The sequence below is a fragment of the Petromyzon marinus genome, chromosome 5 (genome assembly GCF_048934315.1).
Source record: "Petromyzon marinus isolate PM22_M1 ecotype Great Lakes invasive population chromosome 5, UKy_Petmar_22M1.pri1.0, whole genome shotgun sequence".
NCBI lineage: Eukaryota > Metazoa > Chordata > Hyperoartia > Petromyzontiformes > Petromyzontidae > Petromyzon > Petromyzon marinus.
Window position 1 is genome coordinate 8,051,760 of NC_133671.1, and position 19,214 is coordinate 8,070,973.

The window sequence follows — 19,214 nt, forward strand, 5'->3', positions numbered from 1 at the left end:
TCGGGGGCAGCAGAAGTTAAATAAGCGACCCCTTCCACCGCGTGAATAGGAAGGTCATAAGTCCAAAGTCCAGTCCGGGTTCCATGTAGCCCTTTTGCCACCTTGCGATCAACAAAATGTATACCGATTTGCCGGAGGTCAATATAGGTCGTCCTGAAGGTAGACTCGCCCCTGTCAGAGGAATATGGAACTTCCATGATTGGTTCAAAACTGTATCCAGCAGACGGGCACCCATCCCAATTGCTCACGAGCGCAATAATGCAGCACAAACATTCGCACGGCAAGAAAGCAACCCTTCCATTTTCCGCCAAGCACCTTTATTTCTAACATTATTTTTGCCTACTTACAATATAATATAATGATCACGCGGAAGATTCATAAATTATAAGTGGCATGCGTTCCATGAACAAAAAGTGTGCACGAGGGAGGTTTTAGTACAAGTCGCTCGGGTGCGCGCGTGAAATTTGCCGACGAAGTGCGCGGCTGTCGAGCCAGTGAGCAATACGCGCGGTTCGAGTGAGAGAGGCAAGTGGAACAAGAGCTGCCTTTGTTGCGCCTAGCTGGCGTCAAGGCGTAAACCAGGGCGGTGTCAAACTCGAATTGTATTCAAGCGCACCTCCCGCGGGCCACACAGTTGGGCCTATGATAATTCATAGCATAATTATACGGTATTTTTTTTATCGATTCAAAATCCGAAAGCGCGGGAACAGGGGAGTTGATGTATGTTTTGGCAGCAGGGCCACGCCAAATCCTCCAGTTTCAATGTCTGGTTTGAATTCGGGTTGAATTTAGGTAGAATTATTAAAAATATGTGTATATAGATAAGTCGTAACAATTTTAACACGTGGCAGGCTGGAGCAAGGGGCTTGGGGGACCATGTGTGGCCCGCATTTAACACCCCTGGCGTGAATTAAACACATGGTTAAAACGAGTTGCTACGAAATGACCGACTTGAGGAAATAATAAAAACGAGTCCTCAATACACCAAAAAACTAGGGTTGTCACGATATCACTTTCACGAAACGCTCGAAATTTTAGCAACCATAACGATTATCGGTTTCCCATTACTCTGAAAACTGTATAATCTCATTGTTACTGTTTAGAGTTCTTGTGGTTTGTTGTACCTCCGGTCCGAATAAAGATTCCTTATGAAGATCTTGAGCTGCAGCTTGCTCAACATAAGCCCTGCCATACGCTTTTGAATCATTGTAAGTTTGAAAAAATAAAATGCTTAAAACTGTAAAGTTATGCAACAAATTAAGAATGAAATAACGTAGGAAAAGTATAACACGGCGCTGTCACTTACTCTACAAAACGTTTCGCAAGCAACTAATTTCATGGGCAACAGCGCTTTAGATTTTTTTAAAGCAATTTAATGATTCTTCAGTATTGTCAGAAATGTTTTTCTTGAAAATAGAATTTCACGGGATAAACCATGAAATCGCGATGCTTTGCAACATGGAGAATGCGATTATTGCGGACCTTGTATCGTAGACCCGTGTCGTAGCATCACGATGTCGTACAACCCCAGTAGAATGACGACGTCATCCAGGGTAACCCTGTACAACAACCCGCCCACCGTCGTTAGAGCACTTGCCTTTCAACGGTGAGACTGGTCCTTGCCACGACAATGTGGAATTACCACCACGTCGGCTCAGGACCGTCAATCGAAGTGAAGGCCGCCCAGCAATGCGATTGAGCCAATGGGCACCGAATTTCGACGGAGATGTGTTCAAATAATCCACGACACATGTTCAGTAGGCTTTCGCAGTACATATAAAACAATGCTAAATTCAGGTCAAGTATCGGACACGTAAATTACAATGCAGCAATGACAACGCACGTTTGGGTTATTCGACAGGCACAACACAGCACATATATTTTTTGTTATGCCACTCCAAGTGCTTACATTCCTTAGTCAAGACATTAACGTCAACCAAATTACGGGTATTTTAAACTAGGATAAACTATCATAATGCACTGCAGGAATAAAACATAACAGCACCAGGATAGAAATCCATGCTCTTTTGGCAGAACGGGGACTATAACCTCCACACCCCCCCCAACCCCATACGGTGTGTTTGTGCATCTGGTCATGACGTTGGCCGTAATACACACCCTCCTCCAGTGCTGCTCCGGCCTTAACAGGGCACACGCACATAGACACCAATAACAATTAAAAACACACAACAGCTGTCATTCACCACGAAGTGGTGAAGTCACCGCAGGACTTGTGCCAGGTTAGGTTCACTTCGTAGAAGGCCCAGGCTTACTGAAATGGCTGACCAATACATACAAAGATACCGACATACGGTCAAAGATCTCCCCATACAAGTGCTGGTTTGGGAACACCTATTAAAGCTGTCACGGAGCACAATGGGTTGGTGTAGCCAGTACCATGCCTCACCGTCTTTGTCTGCTAGGGGAAGTCGAGGACCAGTTCAGCTTCCATTCGCCAATGATGATAGTTGTAGCCGGGAATCAAACTCAATAGCATAGTAGTTGGTGCACTGTGCTACGATCATGGCAAACCGGCGTTCAATCACCAGCCATGATACACATCAATTTACACGTGATATCTGAGCCTATGTGAGCCTTCTCTATAGATCGACATAGCCCTAAACGGGTACAACCCACATTGTGTTAAGATCAGGAACGGGAAGACAAAGGCGGGCAGCAATAGTTCTGGCTACCCCACTACCAGTTGCATGGAGCTATCGTTGAGAAGCGTTCACGTAAACGGGCACACGCGGCCCGCACAGGACGAACCGCTGTTATTATAGAGACGCTAAAATGGACTGTTTCACCTGGTCTAAAATGGGTGTGAAACTTGGTTGATGAGAATTTTTATTTAAAGTCGCTATCAGGATGGCAACCATTGTACCCACTGGGATTAGTTTTGCACACAGCGTTGGTGCACGGTGCTTTTTCAGGAATATTTCGATGGTTTTTTTTCCTGGATTTTCTGTTTGCACCAAGTCACAGTCACTTTAAGATGTTTTTTCTTGTTCGTGTTTTTTTTGTTTGTTGTTTGTTGCGGTTGCACCCGATTCAAGAGCCGAATGGCTCACAGGGCTACACCAAATAAATGAAATGAAATGGAACCTCGTGTGCACTGAAGGCCTTCTTAGAAGAGGCTCGCAAGCAACACTTTTGCCATGATGATCAAAGGGATTACACGCGTTCAAACGTAACTGCAGGGGAGTGGTGGTGGAGTGGTTAGTCGTCTGAACCCAAAAACTTGGGTTCAATTCATGGACATTTGCACCAGTAGCAAATAAATATGGCTTGGCTTTCTCCTAGGTAGACTCAGCCTGATATGAGAATGTGGTGTTTGGTTGCTCAACAAACCCCACTGGGAAGACTAATGGGGCCATGCGTGCATGGTGTGTGGTGCCCCCCCCCATCCCCCTTTGTGTATCACACGTCTCCACGCTCGAACGAGCATCAGACTTAAGCTGGCGGTGGAAATTCCACATTCACATGACAGCGGTCAACTGCTCTGCGAGCAAACGACTGTCGGCTTCCCACGAAGTGCGACTCATTTTTTTAATCACTCGAACACAAAAGGCCACTTGAAGATAGGCCGAATCGTTTAGCGACCGGGATCCGAGGCTGCGGAGCGCCGAGCATGGTACCACCAAGTTGTCGGTTTCTGAGAATGGAGCGATCAAATATCACGAACGGGGGGGGGGGGGGGGGGGGGTCTCAAATGATTGTGAGCACAACAGGATCTCAAGTTACACACGTGCTCCCCCCCCCCCCCCTTCAGAAGGTGCAATTATATTCTATTGTAGAGACAAGCCTATGTTGAGGTTGGGCGGGAGACGGTAACCTCGCGGTGTAGTAGCGACCCATCACCTGTTATTGTTTCACAGTAAAAACACAAATGAACCACAATACCTTGTTGATATCGTCAATGAGCGTAAAGCATTTCCCAAAACTCCGGTCATCCTCGCAGCAGCGGCTTTTGGCTAGCCATCGAACAAAGATGGTCATTGCATCGCGCACTTTCAGATGCACTTCTGCGACCGTCTGGAACGCTCTTTCCTTCCTATATTAGGAAGCCACTGGAGCTATGCACTTTTAAATATAGATTGAAAACTCATTTCTCAAGAACTATTTTTTTGTGTTTAGTATGTTGTCCTTCCCCCCGTACCTCATATTAGCATGGTTGGCTACGTACGGTGCGAAATAACTTCAACATACGTGCATACAACTGATACCGTCATCTGGGTGACATGGACGTCGTGAATTGGAATCCATATACGATCAAAAGGTGCAATTATCAGGCACAAAAAACTCGGGAACAATGAATCGACGTCCAACGTTACAATTAGGTGACAAAACACTGTGATAAATAATTCAGCCAAAAACACCTAAAATGTTGCAGTTTAACACGTAGGCTTTCGCGACCAATATTATTTAGAAGAGGTTTTTGGGTTAGATCGCGTTATTTATAAATGTGTTGTAACCCTCCACCACCCGACACGGCCAATCAGCAAAAAAATGCCACGTTGACAAAAGACAAATAGGTCACTGCTTTAGCCCACCGGTGTATTGAAGAGTGAATCCACAACATTTACAGTGGATTCACTCTTCAACACAAAGGCGAAGGTGGCTACGCACGTGGGCTGTAATCCAACACTGTGGAGGCAGATGTTGAGAAACTCTCTACCCATACAGTGAGGGAAAAAAAGTATTTGATCCCCTGCTGATTTTGTACGTTTGTCCACTGACAAAGAAATGATCAGTCTATAATTTTAATGGTAGGTTTATTTGAACAGTGAGAGACAGAATAACAACAAAAAAATCCAGAAAAACGCATGTGAAAAATGTTATAAATTGATTTGCATTTTAATGAGGGAAATAAGCATTTGACTCCTCTGCAAAACATGACTTAGTACTTGGTGGCAAAACCCTTGTTGGCAATCACAGAGGTCAGACGTTTCTTGTAGTTGGCCACCAGGTTTGCACACATCTCAGGAGGGATTTCGTCCTACTCTTCTTTGCAGATCTTCTCCAAGTAATTAATGTTTCGAGGCTGACGTTTGGCAACTCAAGCCTTCAGCTCCCTCCACAGATTTTCTGTGGGATTAAGGTCTGGAGACTGGCTAGGCCACTCCAGGACCTTAATGTGCTTCTTCTTGAGCCACTCCTCTGTTGCCTTGGCCGTGTGTTTTGGGTCATTGTCATGCTGGAATACCCATCCACGACCAATTTTCAATGCCCTGGCTGAGGGAAGGAGGTTCTCACCCAAGATTTGACGATACATGGCCCCGTCCATCGTCCCTTTGATGCGGTGAAGTTGTCCTGTCCCCTTAGCAGAAAAAAACACCCCCAAAGCATAATGTTTCCACCTCCATGTTTGATGGTGGGGATGGTGTTCTTGGGGTCATAGACAGCATTCCTCCTCCTCCAAACACGACGAGTTGAGTTTATGCCAAAGAGCTCCATTTTGGTCTCATCTGACCACAACACTTTCACCCAGTTGTCCTCTGAATCATTCAGATGTTCATTGGCAAACTTCGGACGGGCATGTATACGTGCTTTCTTGAGCAGGGGGACCTTGCGGGTGCTGCAGGATTTCAGTCCATGGCGTAGTGTGTTACCAATTGTTTTCTTGGTGACTATGGTCCCAGCTGTCCTTGAGATCATTGACAAGATCCTCCCGTGTAGTTCTGGGCTGATTCCTCACCGTTCTCATGATCATTGCAACTCCACGAGGTGAGATCTTGCATGGAGCCCCAGGCCGAGGGAGATTGACAGTTCTTTTGTGTTTCTTCCATTTGCGAATAATCGCACCAACTGTTGTCACCTTCTCACCAAGCTGCTTGGCAATGGTCTTGTAGCCCATTCCAGCCTTGTGTAGGTCTACAATCCCTTTAAGAGTGTGCTCCTAATCTCAGCTCGTTACCTGCATAAAAGACACCTGGGAGCCAGACATCTTTCTGATTGAGAGGGGGTCAAATACTTATTTCCCTCATTAAAATGCAAATCAATCTATAACATTTTTGACATGCGTTTTTCTGGATTATTTTGTTGTTATTCTGTCTCTCACTGTTCAAATAAACCTACCATTAAAATTACAGACTGATCATTTCTTTGTCAGTGGGCAAACGTACAAAATCAGCAGGGGATCAAATACTTTTTTCCCTCGCTGCAGGCGTCGCGGTGCAATACCCTGGCTCGCCAGGAGAAGTAAAGGTACAGCGAAAATGTGGACTCCCACCTGTTCTGTCTTAGTGTTGCCGCCTTGCACGCGTGGGTTGTTTCCCCGTTGCTCCGGTTTCCTCCCACATGTAAGTGCGCATTGTTTGGCCAACAACACCTTAATATGTAGAGGACCGCAGAGGTTGGCTGCCCTCCCCGTGGTTCCTCGTCGAATCCAAGAGTCATACGCTCTCTACGAAAGCGAGCGAATAATGAGCGCGTTACAAGCTGCCGCTATTCTATTATTCACCAGCGAGGGAAGATATTGTTTCGTGTGAAAATGCAACTTTCAGGCAGAAGTCCATTTCGCAAGTTTCGGTATAAATAATTTTACTTACCCAGGAAAGACTTGGGTGAGTCTCAAGATGCTTCCTCTTCTGAAGGGTGATGCACGAAGATGTTTGGCCAATTCTGTTTGACTTTGTGTGGGAGGAAACTGTAGAACTACGCATACCAGAGGGTAACACTCAAAGTCTCCGCGCCGACCGATTCAAGAATCTGCCGCTGTACTGCCATCTCCTAGCCACCGCACAGCCCTAGCTTATGATACCAACTTTGTATTGCAAGGTACGTCTCCCATCCAGGTATCAAGCAGGCTCCACCATGCTTAAGATCCTGATATCCGACGAGGCGAGGCATATTCATGGCGATTTAGTCATAGGCAAATCAGTGAGAGCGTCACGCTTGCCCTAGACCAGGGGTTGGCAATTTGCAGCTCTTTAAAGGACCGCTTTGTGACGTTGTTTATTAAGGACCACTGTCTCGTATTTACATGCATTGCGGCTCCTGAAATAGTTTTTTACCGAATTCGAACAAAAATGGTTCTTGCAGTCATGAAAGCTTCAAATCTAGAAAATGAATGGCTCTTCTCTAAATTTGGTAGCCGACTCCTGCCCTAGACTAATTTGCACACAATAGCTGCACCGCATAGCTTTACCGCATAGCTGCACCGCACAGCTGCACCGCACAGCTGCACAGTGAAGCATCCGTGGCAGCCTCAATGCTAATCCGCAGCCACACTGCTCGAGTCCCCGCACTTCCATTCACAAGCAGACAGCCCCGTGGACCCCAGTTACAATACGCGATGCCGTGGGTGCACGCTTGCGAGCCGCCCCAAATAAACGGAACCCAATACATGGAAGGGGAATCTGAAACCTGTAATTGTGGTACGTTGCCCTGTAGGCAGGAGCCCGTGTGATACAGGTGAATAACCAGTGGTTGTTTTTTTTTTTGCAGATGCAGAGTTAAAATGCCACATTGCCATGCTTCGTAAAAAAAAAATTCGGAATAAAAATTAAACGGCACCCAATTTACGTCTTGGCGGGTTGCGTTTTCCTTTAATAGGCTGTGTGCCCACACAGCCTAGTATTTACAGCAGGCAGCAGCAACCTGCCATGTCTGGCAATGCCCTAAACAAGGCCGTTCGCTTCGTACAAGCACACGCGGCGTGCGTGCCAATTCGGCACTTCCAACAGCTTAAACGGTCGCTCAGTACATTACCGATTGCACCATCACTTTCTCAGTATATTACTGAGCAAGTGATGGTGTAATCGGTAGGATTGCACTGGCTGCTGGCCATGGCTGCTGATGAAATGATACGCGAGGAAGTATTATGGCTGTAGGGTCAGACAGAGAAAGGCGTTCGGAGCGCAAGGCTCCCTTGTCAACACACGGCAAAGCGGCTATTAAAGGAATTTGCATGAAAAGTCAAGCATTCATGACTCGGATGAAAGCCATTCAAAGGCCTTTGCTACTAAATTAAGTATTTTCTTAAATACAATGTTACCGATGCTATTAGTTACAAAATATTTTAGCAGTATCATTTTAAATAGGGATTTTGCTTGCACATGAACTCTTTTATTTTTTGGTTATTTGCACTCTATTCTAATTTACTGTCTGCTGAATGAGCGTCCGGTTAGAGCACGTGACTCGCAATCGTGAAGAGTTGCAAATTAAAATCCCGGTCATGGGTCAGTCAATTTTGCCCATCATCCCTTGGGGCTTGTAAAATGAATACCACTTTGTGGGAAGTTCAAAGACAAAGATCACCCATATAGCCTGAACAGACTGTTGGGGGCAGGTGCTGTTAGCGAGCACCTATGAAGGCCAGCACGGCACACGAGGGGGTGGGTGGCCAGCACCACGCCCGGCCGCCTTTGTCCCCCTAGTGGATACATTTACACATCGCGTCAGGTACTCATTTGAGGCTGCGTCGACCTTCGGGGAGACCCAGGACCGGTTCAGACAATCGTCACTGGTGTTGACCGTGAGCGAGAATCAAACTCGAGTCCCCTGGTTTGCAGTGCAGCGTGCTAACCGTTCCACAGTGGTCAGCACGCGCAGACATTGGTCCCCACCACAGGTGTGTGTGGGATTTCCTCTGCTGGCACAGGGTAGCAGCCGCCAGCACAAAGCGTCCTGTCCGAGGCTTATTTTTATTAAGGACCACCATGTAGTATTCACATTTCATTGCAGCTCTTGAAAAAGTAGAGGTTTTGCCCCAAATTCGAGCAAAAATCGCTATTTAAGAGGGATCAGTGGTGAACCTCACCAGATGCAAGTGGTGAAAGGTCAAAGGTGAAACGAACACTTGGGAAATGGTGTACGGTCAGTGGCTGTACGACAAAACCATCACGAAAACCATCGCCGACTGGCCACATTATAATGCTACAAGGCAGTGTGGTATCTATCGCACAGAGCTGACAATCGCAACGACTGCGTAGGTTTTTCGCGGTTGCGCCGTACAGGTCTCCAAACCTGTAAACACGACGGAGAGCTTCCAGCTGTATTGAACGCCCACCGATGCACGCGTGCACACACCCCGACGTACAGCTTTATCCGCGTTTACCATCACCGTCGCACGCGTGCTCGCATCACAAATGTATTTTCTCCACGACGGAGAAACGCGAGCCGCTAAAGTGCGGAGGTTGCACGAGCGGTCGGGCGAACGGACGAACGGGCGAACGGGCGAACGGGCGAACGGGCGAACGGGCGAACGGGCGAACGGGCGAACGGGCGAACGGGCGAACGGGCGAACGGGTGAACGGGCGAACGGGCCTGCCGGCTTCGGAGCAGCGCCGCAGCCGCCGCCATTGGGCATTGTGGGAAATGAGAGCTCGCTGCTGCGCGACACTGAACTCGGCAGCCGCGTGGGCGACCACCCCATTTGAATTCCGTCGGCAAACTCCACGCTCTGGGCAGCGCGCAGAGAGCGTGCACATCTGCTTTTGTGCAAATTTCCTCCGTCTTAACGTCGGTGGACCCTGTGGACAGACAGGTCCCTGCCATATGAATGTGGAAATTCCACTACTGGCTCAGGGGGCACTAGCAGTAACAGATATGAGTGCCATTACATTTCTCGCTTTTCAGCAGGTGAAACACTTAACTTTATTTGTCTGTCTGATGGCAGGCATGTTAGCCTTGGCGATCCACTTGTGTACACAACTGTAATGTCCATGTTTGTCAAATGATGGAAAATATTGCCATTGTGTTTTGTTCTCCTGGAAGAAGTAGAATTACAACAACCCACCGCTAACAGGCAGTTTCCATTATTTTCAGGAGGATCTGCCTTCCATTGGATTTTTATCTTAAGATGTTTTCAGCCGTTTAATGAGTGTTTACATGCGAGAGAAAACCGGAGCACCCGGAGAAAGCTCTGTGTGTGTGGTGATCAGCCGTGTGTGTGTGTAGTGACCACTGTGTGTTTGTGTCGTGATACGTGCGAGGGGAGGGGCAACGCTCTATCCCCCGTACAAATGAAAAAAGATGGATATTTAGTCCACACTTTGCTGTACTGGGTTCTCCTGGCGAGCCACAGTATGGATTCTCCTCGACACCCATGGGAAGGGAGTTTCACAAAATCTGTGTGGTGATTCACCAACCCTGGCTGATGCCTCCACAGTGCTGGATTACAGGCAGCCATGTACATAGCCGCCACCACCACCCAGTTAAATACCGGGCGCCACCACAGTGCCCTTACAAGGGCACCGCAGTGGCGAGATGTTAACTGCCTCACCTAGTATACAGGGGGTCTTGGGTTTGATCCCGACCATGATGCCTGTATATTTGGAATTCGCATGTTCTCCCCGTAGTTGCATGGATTTTTCTTCGGGTCCTCCGGTTTTTCCCTCCACATTTGGAAACATGCGTTTAAGAGTATTTGGTTGCTATAAATGTCCACGTGATAAGCCACTTCCTTGGGCTATCATTTGTGATAGCCAGGTCGCTTCTGAAAAAGAGCTACGTAGCTCAGTAGGCCTTACCTGGTAAAATAAAAACATATTTTTAGTTTCGTTATACTAAATGAAATTGAAATTGTACTCATGTACATATGTTGAAGTTATTTCATTATGAACTAACTGCATTATGAATCACAGTTTAATTTGGAAGAAATCCTTCTTTAATAAAGCGCATGTTATTTGTTCCTGCGATGTTTAAGCGGGCAGCTAGAAATGTCACATTTCTACAAAGATCTCTTCATACCGAATTGTTTTTTGCAGCAAATTCACGACAACGCAGGCGCGTTTCTCACACCGCTTTCCTTCACGAAATCTTCAGGCGAGGCTAACCTGAGCGTCAACTCCTGGGTCTTCGGGGTGCGAGGGAGTTACCGCGATGGAGTTGATGAAATGCTGCGAGGAGAAGCATCCAGACGTTTATGCCTGGCCTCTCCGTGCTGGTGGGCCCACAGGAATGCTCCAGTAGCTGATGCTGTGCCGTCGATAATTCTCCGAAAGCAGCACCGTGGCGAAAATGCGCAAGGATACTTCAGAATCTGTAAAAAGCGGAACGGGAAGAGTTGTGGCGTTAAGGCAATGAGCTCGGCAGAGAATTACGTACGCATGGATCCCGTAAACGCGTTGGGAGTATCAGAAGATGTATTTATACTGGAGGAATTCGATGAGCTATAAAGCTCTTTTTCACAGATGTCCATTAGGGGGCGGGTCAGGACATTACAACAACAAAAAATACAAAAACACTATAAGAGTCCAAAGTATGGGAAAGGTAAACAAATCACTTAAAAAAAACAAATAAAACGAATCTATTTTTATCTTACCAGAGATCAAGCCCACTGAGCTATTAACTTATTTTTCAGAAGTGGCCTGGCCACAAATTATAGCTCAACAATGTCGCTTATCATGTGGAGATAATCTAAACCATCAAAATGCATGTTTTTTTTTTTAAATGCGGAGGGAAAAACCCAGAGAAAAGAATCCACGCGCCTACGGGGAGGACATGCAAACGCCAAATATACAGCAGGCATCAGGGTCGGGATCGAACTCTCGAACCTCCTGCATACCAGGCGAGCACAATAACATCACAACACCGTGGCCCCCCTCAAATAAATAAAAGTATGCAAGTTCAAACCGGCTGCGCCTTCCCTAGCACCAACGGACACTGAACAGTGTCACGAAGTATGGTCAAACCAACCCCATTAATGATATGGGATCGGGAGGGCTTCATTCAGTAGTGGTTTAACATAGGACTGTAAATGATCGTTAACGCGTTGTATGCATGTACGTATGCTGCACTTTTTTCGGACCGTACGTAGCCAACCTTGCTAATTGGAGATGCGGGGGGAGGTACCTGACAGCGATGCCGACAGCAGCAGCCACTCCTGGAGCCACTGCCTGCACGCCTGGATCCCCAGGATGTACGGGTTGAGGCCCCTAACGTAGCAGGCCTGATACACACGCGGGGGGCGGGGACGGGTGGGGGGTTAGACGGGGGAGATGTACCAACGCGGCATGAGACCACCGCGCACTTTGTGGGCACGGTGTGTCACACGTGCGACGTGGTGGCAGCCGCAGCTTGCTATGCATTCCCAACGTACAGCACTGCATCACTCACGACACGTCGCACCCACAGCACATCGCATCCAATCGTGACGTATTGCACAAGCCATGTCCGTACACCAAACACACACCTCACGTTTTTACAACACTACTTGTCCTTTTTTTTAGATTTGAAGCTTTCGTGACTGCAAGGATTCATACTCTTTGGTTTTATTCGGTAAAGTCACGTAGGTAAAATAAAATAAAACAATTAAATCACGACGTTTCGGAGGCAACACAAGCTTCCGTCTTCAGGTGGAACAGTCACAGCAGAATATCTGTGTCAAGTGCACAGTTCTGAGACGACTTGGATTATATATAGGTCAGGGAGGGGGGGGAGGAGCCAGAAAGGAACGTGGGCAGGTGGGAGGGGTGAGTTAAGCCGCCTTTTGTTAAACTGTAGGGGGGTTCGGGGGGAGGGGTGGTGCACTGCACAAAAGCGGGTAAACAACCCTTTTGTTATGTTGCAGGGGAGTTCGGGGGGAGGCGATGCAAGACATAAAGTACAGACCAATTTTTGAAAAAAACTCAAATGAAAACTACGAAATTGGCTGTACAATTAAAAGGCAGCCAACGTTTGACTTGATTTATAACAGCCATTTCCACTTCTCAGTGGCTGTATGTCAAACTTCAGCTACCTTATAATTGTACAGCCATTTTCGTAGTTTTCATATTAGTTTTTTTCAAAAATTGGTCTGTACTTGATGTCTTGCATCGCCTCCCCCCGAACCTCCCTGCAGCATAACAAAAGGGTTGTTTACCCGCTTTTGTGCAGTGCACCACCCCTCCCCCCCGAACCCCCCTACAGTTTAACAAAAGGCGGCTTAACTCAGCCCTCCCACCTGCCCAAGTTCCTTTCTGGCTCCTCCCCCCCACCCCCGACCTATATATAATCCAAGTCGTCTCGGAACTGTGCACTTGACACAGATATTCTGCTGTGACTGTTCCACCTGAAGACGGAAGCTTGTGTTGCCTCCGAAACGTCGTGATTTAATTGTTTTCTTTTATTTTACCTACGTGACTTTACCCAATAAAGCCAAAGAGTACTACTCGTCCTGTTTGCAATACAAACCGTGTCAACGCAATAAACGATGTACACACCACACGCCGCAGATACGATCTCCACTTACCACGTGGTAAAGCTCTGAGCCAACTTGTGGTGAGGTCGGCGATGTGTGGTGTGGACAACTCTGTAGCGGTACAGTCAATTAACCACGCCCAGCCAACTGCGCACACCGTCAACCGCACACACAGCCAATCGCGCATGCGAGCGCTGGCCGGCGCGGTCGAGAGTCGTGTGCGACCCCACGGGTTCACGAGCAATGTCGCCGGGAGGGAAGCCGCGTGTTCCCCGCCGCCCCTTGCTCGGCTGCAGCGAGAGTGGCCAACTCCTACACCTCCTCCTCGTCAGTCTATGCTCTCACCTTCCTGACCTCGTCGTCCGTCAGCTGCTGCGGCCCCATCCGCAGGAGCGCGCGGTCCAGGTGGCCGATTTCCGTGGCATGAGAGAGAAGGCGGCGGCGGAGCCACGGCGCCGGCACGCGGGCGGTGAGCGCCATGACGCGGCTCAGGGTCCTCTAAACCCGGCACAGTGAGCACACACACAGAGCCAATCACTAGACACACACGCAGCTGGTCACTACACACACACAGAGCCAATCACTAGACACACACGCAGCCGGTCACTACACACACACAGAGCCAATCACTAGACACGCACGCAGCCGGTCACTACACACACAGAGCCAATCACTAAACACACACACACAGGCAGTCACTACACACACACACACACAGAGCCAATCACTAGACACACACGCAGCCGGTCACTAGACACACACACACAGCTGGTCACTACACACACACACGCAGCCGGTCACCACACACACACACGCAGCCGGTCACTACACACACACACAGCCAGTCACTAGACACACACCGCTGGTCACTACACACACACACGCAGCCGATCACTACACACACACACAGCCAGTCACTACACACACACAGAGCCAATCACTAGACACACACACACACAGCCAGTCCCTACACACACACACAGCCAGTCACTAGACACACACACACGCAGCCAGTCACTAGACACACACACACACGCAGCCAGTCACTACACAACAACAACAACCGCCATTCACCACTAAGTGGCGGTGACGTCACCACGACGCTTGTGCCAGGCTATGTGCACCCTGAGGCCACGTGAAGTGTCGAACGCCCGCTGGCAGGTCACGGGGCAGACCCAGGTGCCACGGGTCGACTGACTGAGATGACTGAGATGACTGGCTGATGCACCACCTGTGCCCCCTACTGTGCCAACCCGCTGTGCTTCAGCCACCCGGCGCTCCGCTCGTTGTTGTGAGAGTCGCTCCTCCGCCCTCCGTTGTTGTTGGAGGGCGACTACCTCCAACTGCCCAGTAGCGTCCTTCACGAGCCTCCTCCACAGAGGCCGATCTTGACACTGCTGGTACCAGTCATCGGCAAGTCCACTCAGCTCCACGTCCTCCTGTACCACATCACTCCATCTCTTCTCTAGCCCGTGCCGCGCCCATTTAGCCCCCTCAATCCGGCTGAACAAAAGCTGTTTCGGCATGCGGTGGCTGGGCATGCGGGCTACTTGACCCAGCCATCGCAGCCTTGCCTGCCGGAGCTCACCGATGGGACCTTGCCCAGATCTTTCAAGGATTTGTGAGCTCCTCACACAATCCAGTCTGGTTAAACCCAGGATAGATCGTAGGCAGGCCAGCCTAAATGTTTCTAACCGGAGAAGATGTTCCATTAGGGGGGTCCACGTTTCGCAAGCGTAGAGAAGGGAGGGAATGACCGTGGCCGAGAAGACCTGAAGCTTAGTGCGGAGCGACAGACCAGGTAGCTTCCACACAGCGTTACGCAACCGATGAAAAGATATTGCCGCTCGACTGATTCGGAGTGAGACCTCTGCTGTTAAACTGGGGCCGGTCATAAGCACACTGTCCAGGTATGGGGAACTCTCCACTCTCTTCACAACTGCCCCATCACCGATTGGAAGTTGTGGGGGTGGAGTGTCCGATGGTACAAAATACCCAGGCAGGTGCTTAGTTTTGGTGGGGTTGATGGTAAGGCCCCACCTCTTAGTGGCATGCTCCAGTCTCAGCAGCAGCGTCTCCAACTCCTCCTCTGAATGAGCAGCTATTACCAAATCATCAGCATACATAACGTGGTTGAGCAATAGGGAGCCATCCCTTGACCGCACCCGGGCATCGATCAGCCTCCCATTATATCTGTACCATATGGAGATTCCCCCGGTACAGCTATTGAAGGCTTCACGAACTACGTGGTCAAAATAGATGTTAAATAATGTGGGAGCCAGAGGACATCCCTGTCGCACCCCAAGGTGTACAGGGAATGGCTCTGACTCCCGGCCACGTATTTTTACCCGGGCCCGCTCACCATCATGAAGGTCTTTAATGATCGTGAGCAGAGGGTCAGGTAATCCAAAAGCACGAAGAACAACCCAGAGCCCAGGCCTACTGATGGTATCATAGGCCTTGACCAGGTCAATAAAGCAGAGATGTAGGTCTTGTTGGAATTCCCTACACCTCTGCTGTAGCAGACGGACAGAAAATATGGCATCTGTGCAGGACCGCCCTTTCCTGAAACCGCATTGGGGCTCCGCAAGTCACTACACACACACACACACGCAGCCAGTCACTACACACACAGCCGGTCACTACACACACACACACAGCTGGTCACTACACACACACACAGCCAGTCACTAGACACACACACACACAGCCAGTCACTACACACACACAGCTGGTCACTACACACACACACAGCGGGTCACTACACACACAAACAGTCGGTCACTACACACACACAGCTGGTCACTACACACACACGCAGCCGGTCACTACACACACGCAGCCGGTCAGTACACACACACAGAGCCAGTCACTAGACACACACACACAGCTGGTCACTACACACACACACAGCCGGTCACTACACACACACACAGCTGGTCACTAGACACACACACAACCGGTCACTACACACACACACACACAGCCAGTCACTACACACACACACACACGCAGCCGGTCACTACACACACACAGAGCCGGTCACTACACAGACACAGCCGGTCACTACACACACACAGCCGGTCACTACACACACACACAGCCGGTCACTACACACACACACACAGCTGGTCACTGTAGACACACACAGCTGGTCACACACACACACAAATACAGCCGGTTGCTACACACACACACACACATAAAGCCAGTCGCTACACACACACATACACAGTAGCTTACCAGCTGATTTGCCTTTAAACTCCAAATGTCTAGGGGAGGCTCAGAGAAGAGGGCCTGCACCGACCGGAGTTCGTTCACGCTGGGCTGCCCGTTGGTCTGCACCTGCAGAGCAAGAGCACAGCCGAGTCAATGAACATGAAGGAGCAGTTCGCTGCGAGACCAAAACAAGGAAGGCAAACCTCGCATGTGAGCGGATTCGGTACCGCTCCCCAACGTCCACTTTTGTCCTCAGAAGTATTTTAATCCGTCAACAGCGTTCCACTTCGAGCCGCACGACGTAGGCGACATCACGAGGCACGTTAAGTTCAAGGTTTGTAGTACAGAAGCTCAAACAGCTGTGCCACCCCACAAAAAAACAAAGATCCCCCATATATTCTTGGTTCTTTCGGTAAAGTCACGTAGAAGGGAAACAATAAAATAATACAAAAATATATGTTATTGTTTTTTATACATATTTTATAAAAAAATGTATTATTTCCCTTCTACGTGACTTTACCGAAAGAACCAAGAATATGAATCCCAGCAGTCGCGAAAGCTTTAAATCAAAATTTAAAATCCCCCATATAGCTTAAACAAACTGTTGGGGCAAGTGCTGTAAGTAAACAACTATGACGGCCAGCACGACACACAACCAACCGCCTTTGTCTCCCCAGTGCTGATGTTTACACACGGCACAATGCATCATTTACTACTTATTTTTTTAACGATTTACTATTTTCTATATTAACCAGGTTAATCCCACTGACCTATAAATCTCTTTTTCAGAAGCAACCTGGCCACAACTGATAGCTCAACGAAGTGGCCTATCATGTGGACATTTATAGCAGCCAAACAGTCTAAACGCGTGACGTTGATTTTAAATGTGGAGGGAAAAAACCGGAGGACCCGGAGAGAAATCAACGCGAACACGGGGCGAGAGACTTGGAAACTTCAAATATACAGCAGGCGTTAAGGTCGGGATCGAACCCACGACCTCGTGCATACCAGGCGAGGTACTTAACATCTCGCCAATGTGGCGAGTCAACCTAGAGAAGGCCCAGGGCCGGACGAAATATTCGGAAATATGTTTGGTCACGAGCGGTAATCGAACTTAGGTCGCTCGGTTCGTAGCAGAGTGCGCTAACCGATATGCTAGCGCGCGCACACACACACACACGCAAACATGTAACGCGGCAATGTGGCGAGATGATGCCGCACCGTGTGACGGCGTCACAACGTGCGTCTGACGCGCACCTTGTGGCAAATCTCGAGCAGCGTCCTCTGCTTGTAGGTGTCGGGCAGCTCCTGGGCCTGGGTGAGCAGTAACGGGATGACGTGCGCGTACGAAGCAGCACGGAGGTCGTGGTAAACCTGCAGGAACTCGCGCTCCTGCTGCTCGCTCCAGAACTGGCGGATCAGGAACTGCCTCGGGTAGATGTACCTGCGGAGCGCGCGGCACGGCTCACGAGTTACCGCCGGGGGCGACGCCTGACGACGGAAGCATTGAGCCTCAGGGCCGGGAGGACATCACGAGCAGGAATGACGGTAAAAAAAAAAAAAGCTACCAAGTCAGCCCATCAAGGCAGTGGCGCAGCATGGTTGGGACAGGCCCCACTGCAATGAAGGAAATTCTGCCCCCTGTTAAATTCACCCCCGCCCCCGCCTCCTTGTCCTCCGGCGCCAGGGCCCCTCTGGCCAGTGGGCCCCAATTGCACTCGATAGCTATGCCACTGCATCAAGGCAGCCTTCACTGTGCTAGCGAGGATGCTCACTCTGGCAGTGTGTGGCATGCCGTCACGTTTAAAAACACGTAAGAAGACCTTTTTGTTGGCAGTCTTGCCCGTCAAATTCGCGTACGTGACGTCGCGACAACAGAGTTTTCACGTGATTCTCTCGATCGGCGAGGAGCTGGGGGATTCCCAAGGCGACGCGTGTTCCTAAAAAGGTTGCACGGCCCTAGTTTTAACAACGCTCATGGGCTACATTGCTCTGAAAGACCAAACTGCCACTTGCAAAGGAAAACCTTGTTTTTTTCAATTGGGTGATTAAAGCAAAGCCTATAACAAGTTAATTTACGACAACGCAAGATGTTACAAGAGCCCATCATGAAATCGCCCAGGAATGCATCATAACATGGAAGCTAAACCGGGCTGAGCCTGGACAGTGTTTGAAATAGGTGATCACCATGCACGTAACAGGTGCTGCTGCCGGGCTAAGTAATTGGTGGAGGGCAGTGCAGGAAAATTAATTGTTGTACTATACACCATGGTCCAACGTCTATGCTCCCTGTCTTCACCAACTCGTACTGACCAGCATGGCGAATTACGATTTAAAAAAAAACCCAGAAATTTTTTCGGGCGGCCCTCATCCGACAGTGGATTGACAAAAGGGCTGTTTGTGTACGTGACGTTAAAGAGCGGGGTGTCGTCGCACGGGAACTCACATGAGCGCAAACACCGCGTAATTGGCGAACGGAGGAATGGACAGCAACACGAGAGGAATCGCCTTAATGATGTCCCTGCGGAACTGTCAGACGGTGACACAGAGGAGGCACAAAACAGACCCGTGTTGAGGATTCGGTCTATTAGACTGACCGCTTTGTCTCATCCATACGGCGTTCAACCGCCGCAAACCGCAGGTCAAAACACTTCTCTTTAAGCATCCTTCAATGCACTGCCCCACTTTGGCATGACCTCACATTGTTATAACATTGTTGCGTTTCAGTGCTATTTGTTGCTGGTTGCTTGGCGCTGCGGGGCCTTTGGGCCCTGTGCTTAGCAACCGTGAGTAGATGGGCAGGACAGCGCAACACTGCAGGGCCTGTATCTCAATGCCTTGGAGCGCGAGGCATTTAGGTCACCACCGA

At 49.2% G+C, this 19,214-nt stretch overlaps 1 protein-coding gene across 4 annotated transcripts in view; it reads right to left on the minus strand.

The window, feature by feature from the left end:
- Positions 1–295: 295 nt before the first annotated feature.
- Positions 296–19,214, minus strand: part of LETMD1 (LETM1 domain containing 1) — a 31,059-nt gene continuing 12,140 nt past the window's right edge. For 2 of the 4 annotated variants that reach the window (XM_032946797.2, XM_076061138.1), the window contains exons 4-9: positions 18,792–18,874; positions 17,603–17,789; positions 16,370–16,471; positions 13,472–13,624; positions 11,800–11,896; positions 296–10,987 (exon numbers count right to left, since the gene is read on the minus strand). In XM_032946797.2, the coding sequence (XP_032802688.2) occupies positions 10,869–10,987; positions 11,800–11,896; positions 13,472–13,624; positions 16,370–16,471; positions 17,603–17,789; positions 18,792–18,874 (741 nt within the window). In that variant the 3' untranslated portion in view covers positions 296–10,868. The remainder of the gene's footprint in view (positions 10,988–11,799; positions 11,897–13,471; positions 13,625–16,369; positions 16,472–17,602; positions 17,790–18,791; positions 18,875–19,214) is intronic. The other 2 variants (XM_032946794.2, XM_032946796.2) reach the window with 2 other exon arrangements.